The sequence below is a fragment of the Conger conger genome, chromosome 5, assembly GCF_963514075.1.
Source record: "Conger conger chromosome 5, fConCon1.1, whole genome shotgun sequence".
Lineage (NCBI taxonomy): Eukaryota > Metazoa > Chordata > Actinopteri > Anguilliformes > Congridae > Conger > Conger conger.
Window position 1 is genome coordinate 58,885,165 of NC_083764.1, and position 13,513 is coordinate 58,898,677.

General features: G+C 51.7%; 1 protein-coding gene across 3 annotated transcripts in view; it reads left to right on the forward strand.

Moving 5' to 3' along the window:
* LOC133128624 (receptor-type tyrosine-protein phosphatase F) overlaps positions 1-13,513 on the forward strand; it is a 235,413-nt gene that overhangs the window by 182,627 nt on the left and 39,273 nt on the right. For all 3 annotated transcript variants that reach the window (XM_061242300.1, XM_061242299.1, XM_061242301.1), the window contains 6 exons: positions 1,711-1,828; positions 2,548-3,126; positions 4,324-4,421; positions 5,192-5,448; positions 8,061-8,142; positions 10,392-10,628. In XM_061242300.1, coding sequence (XP_061098284.1) covers positions 1,711-1,828; positions 2,548-3,126; positions 4,324-4,421; positions 5,192-5,448; positions 8,061-8,142; positions 10,392-10,628 — 1,371 coding nt within the window. The remainder of the gene's footprint in view (positions 1-1,710; positions 1,829-2,547; positions 3,127-4,323; positions 4,422-5,191; positions 5,449-8,060; positions 8,143-10,391; positions 10,629-13,513) is intronic.

The window sequence follows — 13,513 nt, forward strand, 5'->3', positions numbered from 1 at the left end:
GGGTTGATGGCGGGTGATAAGTGTGCCAAGTATGTGGGCATCTGTGTGTTTGTATACGTGTGTGTTTGTGTGAGAGAGAGAGATTTGTGTGTGTAAGTGGGGTTGTTGTTTGGGTTGATGAAGGGGGATAAGTGCAGTGTATGTGGGCACGTGTGTTTGTGTGAGAGAGAGAGATTTGTGTGTGTAAGTGGGGTTGTTGTTTGGGTTGATGAAGGGGGATAAGTGCAGTGTATGTGGGCACGTGTGTTTGTGTGAGAGAGAGAGCTTTGTGTGTGTAAGTAGGGTTGTTGTTTGGGTTGATGAAGGGGGATAAGTGTGCTAAACTGCAGCCCCTTCCCTCTGTTCCTGGAGTACAGCCGAAGCCTGCATTCGCAAAACGGGGAGCGATGAGGGCATTGCGCAACTTGCTTCGGTTGTTTTTGGGGTTTTCCTTTTTTTTACGCACATTGTAAACGACGAGGAGGAAGCTTCCTGTTCAACAGGCTGTTGCAGTTGCAAAACGGCCAAAACTTCAAATGCTTTAATGGTGATGTGTTGCCTCTCTGAAAACAAGATCCTCTCAGCTGTCCAGAATTAACATGTTGGGTGCTGCAGCCTTTTTTTTAAATCATTTATTTTTATTGATTTAATTCAATGTTAGTTTGATTGTGATTGGCAGACCACCATTCTTGTCAGTGGAATTTCCGGCCAAGACTAATTAAAACCCATCGATTCCCCAGCATTTGACGAAGTAAGGATTTATCATGTGCCGCTGAAGAGAATCCATTGGCTATGAACATTTAAAGCTTGGCAATTAAATCCCGGTCAGAGCCATTCGCAATTGAGTGCTCAGAGGACCTCTGGAATGGCGTCTGTAAAGACCCCATTGTGGTGTATATTCATCTGGGGTGCTCACGGATAAATTGGACAAAACAATTTCTCTCTTATGATCCTCAGCAGGGAGCCTACAATAACGTCTCTCACGACAGGGCCGGAGCTCGATACCCGTTCGAAAAAAGGTATGATTTGCTCCTCGGCCAAGACGCCACGCCGGAGAAAAGCTTTTGTACACCGGGAAAATAAAAGAAAGCGCGCTCAGCACGCGATGAAATCGATTACGCGCCTTCCCCCCGGGACCGACTGCGCTGCTACCACGACGCCGTGTGGGGGGGGGGTGGTGGGAATTTAGCTCCCCAGTCCACTTGCAGCTGCTGGGTGACTGATATGCCCAGCCTGGCTTTGGGCAGTGTTCAGACAGGGAGGGGCCGTGACCAATGGCGGCTCTCAACACATATCTCAAATGTCCTCTGAGCTGGAACAGTCTGGCACTTTTCTGGCTCGAACCCTGACAGGAATGGTATTGCCTTTTCATTCATTTATTGTTTTTTTATTTTTTTTTACATGTTTGTGCTTGTACGTTAAGTGCCTGACGTTTGTGGTGGGAAATGCCTTCAGAGTTTTCTGGGTTAAAGCCATCGGAGTTCGATGCTTATATTTTCACCCCATTTGCTTTTCTCCAACCCCCCCCAAAAAAAAACCCAAAAAACAAACTAGAAGAGGAAATGTGCTGAAGGTTGAACTCTGATGGTTTTAACTGTGGGACGTGCGTTTGCGTTTTTGGCGTGGTGCATGACGTTTGAAGGGCTAACATCCCCGGAGACGGGCTCTCGCGCCCTTCCCTCGCCCCCCCTCGTGATGTTGTGTTCTCCTCCGCCGTGTCCGTGTCCCCAGGAGGCCGTCATCACGGGCCTGGTCTCGGAGACCACGTACTCCGTCACCGTGGCAGCCTACACCACCAAGGGCGACGGCGCCCGCAGCAAAGCCAAAGTCATCACCACCACCGGCGCAGGTGAGGCCGTCTCCGCGGAGACCGCGCGGCACGCTGCGTACGCATGGCCGCCAGGCGGGGGGGATGTCGCTACGCTCGCTCTCACGAGCGAAGTGGGAGAGACCGGGCGCCCTCCCCCCCCCTGAGGTAGTGCTGGAGGGTCACCTGGTGGGGAGCTGGAGGTCTTGCCATGGTGCACAAAATAAGTTGCATTTCATGACATGACATGACGTACACAGTTATTTAGCCGACTTTTATTCGTAGTGACTTCCAGTTCACCCCCTAGAGTGATGTGGGTTTAAGGGCCTTTCTCAAGAGCCCAACAGCTGTGTAGATCTTACTGTGGCTACTCTGGAGCCGACCTCCCAGGTCCCAGTCAAGCACCTTTGCCAGGCGTTAAGCTGTAGGCCGCCCAAAATAGTTTCCGGTTCGACCTCATTATCACTCGGGCTGGTGCCGTTTTTTCCTCCTGATAAATGTGACATCTAAACGTGTATTTTTGCAATCGCAACCTCATTTCGCTTGCATGTGTATTTGGTAGCTCGTGAATACTGACAATTTCTTACTACATTGGAACGTATCTTAGCTAAATTTGCAATATTGCCAAACTTCATGCGATTGCCTGAAGAATAGAAATTGTATCCTATTACGCTAAATCGAGAGGATTTGTACGGACCCCTAGCGCGCTTCTCTGAAACCGCCCCCGCCCCTCTCCTGTCCCCCCCCCCCCTCCCCCCCAGTCCCTGGTAAGCCCACCATGATGATCAGCACCACCATAAAGAACACGGCGCTGATCCAGTGGCAGCCCCCCATGGAGATGGTGGGGGAGCTGGTGGGCTTCCAGCTGCAGTACAAGCGGGACGGCGAGGACGCCTTCACCGTGCGCGAGCTGAAGAAGACGGACGCCCACTTCACCCTGACGGGCCTGCACAAGGGCGCCACCTACGTCTTCAAGCTGTGCGCCAAGAACCGGGCGGGCAACGGCGAGGAGTACGTGAAGGAGATCGTCACGCCGGACGACGTGCCGTCGGGCTTCCCGCAGAACCTGCGGGTGGTGGGCCTCACCACCTCCACCACGCGGCTGGCCTGGGATCCCCCGCTGCTGGCCGAGAGGAACGGCCGCATCCTGAGCTACGCCGTGGTGTACCGCGACATCAACAGCCAGCAGAACAGCACCAACACCACGGCCGACACCACCATGACCGTCCACGGCCTGCGGCCCGACACCACCTACGACATCCGCGTGCGCGCCTACACCAGCAAGGGACCGGGGCCCATCAGCCCCAGCATCCAGAGCAGGACCATGTCCATCTCTCCTGGTGAGTGCTGTCAGCTGTACACACACGTACACACACACACACACACACACATCCACGTATACATATACACACACACGCATACACTCATACATACACACACACTTACGAACACACACATACACACATACATGCACACACACACACACACACCAACACACACATGCACACACAAGTACACACACATGCGTAAACACAGCAACACACACATACACTCATACATCAACAGTCACACGTGCATTACATTACAGTGAGTTAGCACATGCTCTGGAAAATGTCAGTGTTGTTTCAGAAGTGAAAAACTGCAATATCACCAAGAAGTCATAGAAGGACCATTCACAATCAGTATGTGTAGAGTTAAATAAAATTGTAAACAAAAGTAAATACCACTGTTATGATAAGCTATCATGTACACACACACACACACACACACACAACAGACACACAGAGCTTGGTAACAGTTGGGTTCGGAAGTGGAGCTCGTAAGACCAGATGGTTCACAAGCACAGCCGAGCAGATGTACAGCTTGTGAGAAATGCTTTGGAGCCATCTTTAAACTGAAACACTGTACGGAGTCATTTCGGACCAATCGCAGCCCTTCTCTCCGTTACATATTCGCTTCATACCAGATGCTATAGCTTCAGTTTGTTCATAACAGAAAGTGTTATGTTGTTTTTCTGAGGGAGGGGGAGATCATCTAACGTGATTATGTGGCGCATTTACATACACGCTGCCCTGTTTACGCTGTTTTTACAACATTATTGTGTTCCTTCGCGTGTGAACATCATTTTATCACAATATACGCCGTTATTTGGATGGATATTGAGTTATGGTGCATTTTAAACCGCTATTTTCCTTATGTTCTCAGTCGGATTCATTCAATAAAGTCCGTTTTAGTACAGATAGCGTTACTTTTCCTGCCTTGTGTTTCGGAGCATAACCGTCAATTGTATTTCCGAGAAAATACGGGGGAGAGAGAATGCAGAAAGCGGAGATTGAACGCAAGATCCGCTGGATATTGGACAGATAATTCTGCATTTTCTGAGCCGTTTGGCTCCCCCGCCGCAAAAAATAATAACCTCCTCGGAACGTCCCCGGCTTAATCAGCAGCGACTTGCCGAACTGCGGGTGGCTACCCGGGGAAAACACGGAGCCGCAGCGCAGCCAATCACAACACACTCTTCTCCCCCCCCCCCCCAGCGTTCGCCACGAGCTTCGGCGTGAAGGCCGTGATGAAGACCTCCGTCCTGCTCACCTGGGAGGTGCCCGAGAACTACAAGTCCCAAGTGCCTTTCAAGGTAAGACAGCCCCGTCCCCAAAAAAATAAAAATAAATAAAACCCCCCCTCAGCCGAGCGGTGATATCGCAGACGCAAGCGGCGGCCGCCCCGGAGAAGGGGGGAGCCGGACTTTTGGGAAGCGGGCGCCAGCCCCCGCGGTTTTCTGTTTTAGTCGCTCCATAAACACGGGGAGCGCCACCGCGAAGGCGAGCCAGGTTGGGAATTTTAATGAGAGTGGATGGATGGCATCTGCTCGAGTTTTATTTCCCGCAGTTGATTTTTAATAGCTCCTTCTGCAGATAATCTCTCTGTTTAAGGACTTCTCTATTACGCCAACCAGGCAATTAGCTCATCGTGGAGAAGCACTTGGCTAAGCCTTTAATTGGCTTCATCATCCATTTGAACAGAAGTTTGCTTGGCTTTCCTATAATCCATAATCATAATCAAATTACAGTAATGACCGAGCTGAATTGTTTCAAAGACGCAGAAATGGTTCTCGCTTGCGTATATACTTTTTCCGCCCGGACATTTCTGCCCATAACGCACCTTTTCCAGACTGCAGAGAATTGCGGTGATGCGAATTTTCAGCATCGAGAACTTCGGGTTACAGGCTGTTTTGACACAAGTTTTCCCTCTCTGTTGCTCGGTCACAGGGGGGGGCGGAGGGTTTCTGTTCCACATTTGCACCGCTGCAGAGTGTTTTTAGCGGGTTTAAGCCGCCGTGCGCCTGGGGTTAACGAACGCCGCCGCGTGCGAACCGCTGAAGTGTGACCGTCGCCCCTCCTGCAGATCCTGTACAACCAGCAGAGCGTGGAGGTCCCGGGCAACCTGAAGCGCAAGCTCATCACCAAGCTGCAGCCCGACACCGAGTACTCCTTCGTGCTGCTGAGCCGCGGGAACACGGCGGGCGGCCTGCAGCAGCAGGTCTCCATCCGCACCGCCCCCGACGTGCTCAAGACCAAGCCCGTGCTCCTGAGCCGCGGCCAGGCCGACGAGGGCCGGCTCACCGTCAACCTGCCGAAAGTGCAGACCAGCGCCCCGGTCAGGTGCGCCGACCGCTAACCGCTAACGCTAACTTTTTTTATTTATTAATGATGTCGGGAATGCTTATTGTTCAGCCTTTGCCTCTGATTTCACAACTCTGGGTAAATGATTGACGAATGCCAATAACAGACTCCAAAGGCAACCCAAAAGCCTAGAGGCGAGACTAGACGCTGAAAGCTTTCTTATACCTGCACCAAGGGAGTGATGGAATACAACCATACAACCTCACTGTTCAGAAGCAGCTGAGAAGCCAACTGTCCAATTACTTTTGGTCCCCTAAAATGGGGGGTACTATGTATACGAATGTTGTCATTCCTACACACGTCACCCAATCTGGATGTATACACCCTCAAATTAAGGGGGACAGGCTGCCCTTCAACCTCACAGTGTTTCATTTTAAATCTAACGTGCCGGAGTGCCGAGTGAAAAAGAACTGAATTTGTACTAACTGTCCAAATACAGTCTGCACTGCATGAAATGCTATATTTCAGGTGTACTTAAGCGTACAATTTCTTTTTCACACGGGTACTGTCCAAAATAAAGACTTTATGGGGAAGGAAGGAGGGGAGTAAGACTGTCACTAAGAAAAGGCTACAGTATATAGAAGCTGAAAAGATCCTGAGATTCTGTTGGCCCGGGTCCAGTCCAGCCCCTGAGTTATGGCAGACTAAAATAAGCGCGTCAGGGCTTCGGCTGAGGTGACCTTGCAGCCTCTCGTCTCCAAGGATCCTCTCGCGTAGCCACGGAAACGTAACCCTTTCCTCCGGCTCCTCCCGGATGTTTGGAGTAGAGGCGGCGGAACCGTGGGGCGCGTTTGCACCAGCGCTGGGCCCCTTCACGTCCTCGCTGTTTAATACTGCACTGAGTAAAACCCACAAAGCAGGATTACTGAGTTAGCTGGATAACTGCACAAAGCAGGATTACTGAGTTAGCTGGATAACTGCACTGAGTAAAACCCACAAAGTAGGATGACTGAGTTAGCTGGATAACTGCGCTGAGTAAAATCCACAAAGCAGGATTACTGAGTTAGCTGGATAACTGCACAAAGCAGGATTACTGAGTTAGCTGGATAACTGCGCTGAGTAAAACCCACAAAGCAGGATTACTGAGTTAGCTGGATAACTGCGCTGAGTAAAATCCACAAAGCAGGATTACTGAGTTAGCTGGATAACTGCACAAAGCAGGATTACTGAGTTAGCTGGATAACTGCACTGAGTAAAACCCACAAAGCAGGATTACTGAGTTAGCTGGATAACTGCACTGAGTAAAACCCACAAAGTAGGATGACTGAGTTAGCTGGATAACTGCGCTGAGTAAAATCCACAAAGCAGGATTACTGAGTTAGCTGGATAACTGCACAAAGCAGGATTACTGAGTTAGCTGGATAACTGCGCTGAGTAAAACCCACAAAGCAGGATTACTGAGTTAGCTGGATAACTGCGCTGAGTAAAATCCACAAAGCAGGATTACTGAGTTAGCTGGATAACTGCACAAAGCAGGATTACTGAGTTAGCTGGATAACTGCACTGAGTAAAACCCACAAAGCAGGATTACTGAGTTAGCTGGATAACTGCACTGAGTAAAACCCACAAAGCAGGATTACTGAGTTAGCTGGATAACTGCACTGAGTAAAACCCACAAAGCAGGATTACTGAGTTAGCTGGATAACTGCACTGAGTACAACCCGGAACAGCTCTTTTCACTTCAGTCCACATCAGGGAGGGTTCTGGCTTTTTTCCTCAGTGCAGTTATCCAGCTAACTCAGTAATCCTGCTTTGTGAAACAGGGCCCAGATTACTTTCCTCATCCTGGAGCTCCGGGGGGGGGGCCTTCTCCCAGTGACCCCAGTGAGCCTTTTTTACCGCAGTGCAACGAGCGTTGCAGTCCAGGCCTTGGGTCTCATTCAAGAAAGCGCATCGGTAATCGCTAATAAAGGTTAAGAGGCTCATATTTAAACAGCAATTTCACATGCTTTGCTTTCATATTAGGAGAAAGTCCTTGCAAAAGAGCAATAAAAATTGCATTTCCAAGTTTATATTTCACCAAGGAGCACCGACTCATTGGACTGTATTAAGAGCAGGCCGGTAGGCGAGCCAGGATGAGTTAGCAGAAAATTTAATACTAATTTTGGCAATACAAACTCATACATTTCTTTAAGTCTACAATGAGAACCTAGGAATGTATCAAAAGCCCAGGCCCAAACTCATTTCCCAGGAGTTTCAGTCAGAGCTGAAAGTGATTTTTCGGATTTGGTGGAATTTTTATTTATTTATTTGCTGTTGTTGTTGATGCCCTGAGAAAAAGATTGGGATTGAAAAAGTATCGCAGTGCACAGTATTGCTCGGGTTCCTGAGTGTGATTTGTGTCAAGAAAAATAAAAAAAAGTAGACATGGGGCATCCAACAGCGTGTTTTGAAGTGTTCTTCATGGCTGTTTGTAGCTGAAGTTGTAACACTTCAGCAGAAACTAGGCAGAATCAGACAACATCATCCGCTACGATGTCTAACAGCGTGTGGCGAGGGGGGGGGGGGGGCGAGAGGCAGACGGAATGTTCCAGAGTGATTTGAGGTCAGCGGCTCTAGACCAGGCGATGATGCTCCTTGTGTCTCTGCAGGTGGTACTACATCGTGGTGGTGCCAATCCGCCAAGGCCTGGCTAACCGGTGGGAGAACCCCGACGAGATGGAGCTGGATGAGGTGAGCGCCTTTCTGTGTGTTGCATTGTGGGTCCGACGCTGCTCTGTGGTGAAGCCTTATGGGCTCGAGGGAAGGCCAGACTCAGTGCAGACAAACACACGTTAATGTTTCACTTCTTTTCGCTGGGTGTAATTCGATTCAGAGTGACAGTCAAACAACAGTAAAAACTTTAGGTGAGGAAAGGATGTGAGTAAATGTATTCTGTTTAGTAAAACTGTGCTGCCTGTAGTTCTTCAGGCAGTTCTCCAAGTTCAGCACCAAAGGTAAGCTTATTTGGATGCGCCAGCAGCATTTCGTGTTTGGTTGTGACTTCATTTGAGCTTTCCAGGGGTACTCTAAAACCTGAGCGCTGCTAAAGAGCGTTTTAGAAGCGCTCAGCGTTTTTTGTGGCAATATTGAGTTTGCTTTCTCATGAGTTTTCCTTCTCAATAACTGGAGTATGCAGAAAACGGAGCCAAACGTGAACAAATATCAAATGTTCCAAATATGTAAAAATAAAGATGTCCAGAGGCTTTCTGGCACAACAGGGTTTTTTTGTGCGTGTGTGTGTGTGTGTGTGTGTGTGTGTGTGTGTGCGTGTGCGTGTGCGTGTGTCTGTGTGTGTGTGTCTGTGTGTGTGTGTGTGTGTGTGTGTCTGTGTGCGTGTGTGTGTGTGTGTGTGTCTGTGTGTGTGTGTGTGTGTGTGTGTCTGTGTGCATGTGCGCTTGTGTGCGTGTATGCGTGTGCGTGTGTGTGTGTGTGTGTGTGTCTGTGTGCATGTGTGCTTGTGTGCGTGTGTGTGTGTGCGTGTGTCTGTGTGCTTGTGTGCGTGTGTCTGTGTGCGTGTGTGTGTGTGCGTGTGTCTGTGTGCGTGTGTGTGTGTGTGTGTGTGTGTCAGTATCCCACCATACATCCCTGAGCATCAGCCGTACAAAAATACAGATGAAACAGAAAGACCATCCAGCAGCCCCCGAACCTCCAAACTATGATGAATGAGCAGGCCGTCTTCCCCCCGACATGATGAATTAATAAGGCCCTGGCTTCACAAACACCTGAGGCTCCAGTAAAGCCTGACCAAGCAGGCTGGGCTCTGCAGGAGGGGGTCACCCGGGGGACACTCACTGCCCCCCCCCCCCTCTCTCTCTCTGATTTTGGGGAACCTCTCTGCTGTTTAACCTTCTGTTCATTGCGTGGGGGTTAAACACACACCTGCTCATTCACTGGGGGTTCTCTCTCACCATAAACTGCACACCCTAATCCTAATAAATACCTAGATAACTAGGCAAATACCGAGAAGTGCTACAGAACTTCACGTCGCCTGACGTGAGTCATGACGCCGAACAGTTAATCCAACTGGGTTTTCTTGTGTCTTGTTACTCTAGTCACACTTGTTAACCAGAAGAAGAAATTCTCCATTCTGTCTTGTGTGTTTTTTATTTGTCTTTTTTTTCTCCTTTGGGGTACATTTGAGCACATCTGATGTGCAACCCTGATAGGTGCCGAAAGACTGAATGCTATTAATATACTTGCCACTGTTTTGGGCTGTTATTCAGATGCTCCTGTAATTGTTTCCCTGTGAGATAGGTGTGTTAGCCTTTGTGACAGTGTGTATAACTTTCCTGTGAAATAGGTGTGTTAGCATTTGTGACAGCATTAGCCAATGTGATTCTGCATAAGTTTCCTGTGAGATAGGCGTTAGCCTTTGTGACAGCGTTAGCCTTTGTGACGGTGTGTATAACTTTCCTATGAGATAGTTGTGTTAGCCTTTGTGACAGTCTGCATAAGTTTCCTGTGATGTAGGTGTGTTAGCCTTTGTGGCAGCATTAGCCTTGTTAGATTTTGCGACGGTGCGTATAACTTTAGCCTGTATGAGTGTGTATAACTTTCCTAGGTGTGTTAGCCTGTGTGAGTCTGTATAAGTTTCCTGTGACATAGGTGTGTTAGCCTGTGTGAGTCTGTATAAGTTTCCTGTGACATAGGTGTGTTAGCCTTTGTGGCAGCATTAGCCTTGTTAGCTTTTGCGACAGTGTGTATAACTTTAGCCTGTATGAGTGTGTATAACTTTCCTAGGTGTGTTAGCCTGTGTGAGTCTGTATAAGTTTCCTGTGACATCGGTGTGTTAGCCTGTGTGAGTCTGTATAAGTTTCCTAGGTGTGTTAGCCTGTGTGAGTCTGTATAAGTGTCCTGTGACATCGGTGTGTTAGCCTGTGTGGCAGCATTAGCGTTGTCAGCCCTTGTTGACGGCCCTTCCCGCCGGTCTCTCCGCGCAGCTCCTGGAGGCCAGCGGCCACCCTGACCTGCGGCGGCGGCGGAGGCGGCAGGCCGAGTCCCAGAAGCCCTACATCGCCGCGCGGCTGGCCTCCCTGCCCGACACCTTCACCCTGGGCGACGAGCAGAAGTACAACGGCTTCTACAACAAGCCCCTGCCCAGCCAGCAGCAGTACCTGTGCTTCGTGCTGGCCGCTTTGGACCAGGACCAGGACTCGGCCACCGGGGGAGAGAAGCAGGTCCGAACCTCACCGGCACCGGCACCCCCCCCCCCCTCCATCCTCTCCCCGTCATCCCCTTATCGCTCTAACACATTCACTCGCTCAGACGCGCCTCCCAGAAGGTGGTCTGGGGTCAGCTAATCCCGCCCGTAATCCCCGGCACAGCCAGCTGATCTGGGCTTATTCGCTCACGTCTCTCCTGTGACGCTTGAAAGCGGTGAAAACTCCCTCTCGGTCTTGGCGAATTGTGTAGACCTTGTTTGTCAGAAAAAATTAAGAATTCACCACGTCGCTTCACAAAATTGTGCGAGTGTTTCTCTCGGGCGGGGGGGTTAACGAAGCAGCCGACATTTTTCACGGATTTTTCGTTCCGATTCAAAAGCAACGGGCGTGAAACGAAGCGTGACCCCCCTCAGTCGCGTGTTGTACGTCAGGGGTCCCATTCAGCCATTGTACAGAAAGCTGGAACTGATCCTGGGTCAGCTCCGCCCGCGCGGTGTCCAGCCCGCACAGAGCCCGGCTCCGCCCCGCAGCCTAATGGCGGTGTGTGGGCGGCACGTCTCTCTCAGGAAACTTGACGCGTGTGAACAGGACGTTCTTGGGACGAGCAGCGGGGTGAAACATCCCGCTCGGCCTCGGAAATTAGAGATGACATGACATTTCGCCCGGGCGCCGCCACCGGGCGAAGCGTCTAATGGATGAGCAAATGTGCCATTATCGCCCCGGCTGTGCTGGGCCGCTGAGGAGCGGCTGCACGCTGACCTGCTGGTGCTGCGCCGTTCAGCCTCAGTCACTCAAATCAATCAACCCACAATCCAGAACTGCCTCTTCTCAGTCAATCAATCAACCCACAATCCAAAACTGCCTCTTCTCAGTCAATCGATCAACCCACAATCCAGAACTGCCTCTTCTCAATCAATCAATCAACCCACAATCCAGAACTGCCTCTTCTCAATCAAATCAGTCAGCCCACAATCCAAAACTGCCTCTTCTCAATCAATCAATCAGCCCACAATCCAGAACTGCCTCTTCTCAATCAAATCAGTCAGCCCACAATCCAGAACTGCCTCTTCTCAGTCAATCAATCAACCCACAATCCAAAACTGCCTCTTCTCAGTCAATCGATCAACCCACAATCCAAAACTGCCTCTTCTCAATCAATCAATCAGCCCACAATCCAGAACTGCCTCTTCTCAATCAAATCAGTCAGCCCACAATCCAAAACTGCCTCTTCTCAATCAAATCAGTCAGCCCACAATCCAAAACTGCCTCTTCTCAGTCAATCAGTCAGCCCACAATCCAAAACTGCCTCTTCTCAGTCAATCAATCAGCCCACAATCCAAAACTGCCTCTTCTCAATCAACCCACAATCAAAAACTGCCTCTTCTCAGTCAACTCACAATCCACAACAGCGCTCTGTTGACAATCTGAATGAACGTAAACGTGTGTGTGTGAGGGTGGGGGGTGTAAATGTCAGTTATAAGGAAAGGCTTTCGCCCTGCTTCATAAATATTCATCCGTTGGGGCCCTTGACAGTCACGCTGCCTGCTCCTTCATTTGGCTGGGGGGTCCCTGGAGGACTGATCTCTGAGGCGCAGGTTTAAGGAGGGAGCTGAAGGAGCAGAGGCCCCCAGAGGCCTGACTCTTAAGCCTCCCTAAAGCCCCGGCCTTAATCGTTCCTCTCCCCGCCCGCGCTCTGCTCTGCACTTCAAAGAGCGCCAGCTTCTCCCGCTTTGACTCATCACCCGCTGCCTGTGCCCCCGCGCCCTGCCAAACCAGGCCCCCGCCTGTGCCCCCGCGCCCTGCCAAACCAGGCCCCCGCCTGTGCCCCCGCGCCCTGCCAAACCAGGCCCCCGCCTGTGCCCCCGCGCCCTGCCAAACCTGCCGAACCAGGCCCCCGCCTGTGCCCCCGCGCCCTGCCAAACCAGGCCCCCGCCTGTGCCCCCGCGCCCTGCCAAACCAGGCCCCCGCCTGTGCCCCCGCGCCCTGCCAAACCAGGCCCCCGCCTGTGCCCCCGCGCCCTGCCAAACCAGGCCCCCGCCTGTGCCCCCGCGCCCTGCCAAACCAGGCCCTCGCCTGTGCCCCTGCGCCCTGCCAAACCAGGCCCCCGCCTGTGCCCCCGCGCCCTGCCAAACCTGCCGAACCAGGCCCCCGCCTGTGCCCCCGCGCCCTGCCAAACCTGCCAAACCAGGCCCCCGCCTGTGCCCCTGCGCCCTGCCAAACCAGGCCCCCGCCTGTGCCCCCGCGCCCTGCCAAACCAGGCCGCCATTTTCACTCCGTGACGGATTCGCCAGAGAGGGGCGTTCGCAGCCTAACTGACGATGTTTTCATTGGCTGTGGAAACGACGCTGAGAGAGAGGTGCCTGGAGGGGGGCGATGTCGGGGGGGGGGGGGGGGGGGGGGGGGGCGCCGCCCCCCTTCCCATAGCCGCCGTGGCGGGGGACGGAGCGGGGGATTGGACGCCCGGGTGTGCAGCCTCTCCTCCAGGGCGGTAAACAGAGCGGAGCGGTGTGGCGGCGGTGTGTGTGTGTGAACAGCGTGATCATCTAAAGGAGCGAGAGAAAGGAGGGAGGCAGGCAGGGAGAGAGGGGGGTCAGCGTGCGCGCTCATCTGAGGCCTCCGGCTCCCGTTCTGTTTCCCGCAGATAAAGCGGGAACATTAGCGTTCCCGGGACGCCGGCGCCGGGACAGATGCGCTCCGCTGTTAAGGCCCTCCTGCCCACAGAGAAAATTGCCACTTTAAGGCCACGTAATTATTATCTATTCCTCTTTTTTTGTCTTTATCTCTATTTGCGCATTTTTGTTTATTTGCCCCCGTCCTCCCCCTCCTCCTGGTTATTAAAAGTTTGTGAAGAGGAAAGCTAGCGAGGTCAACAGCGTGGAGACCCTTCGATGATGGCGAGG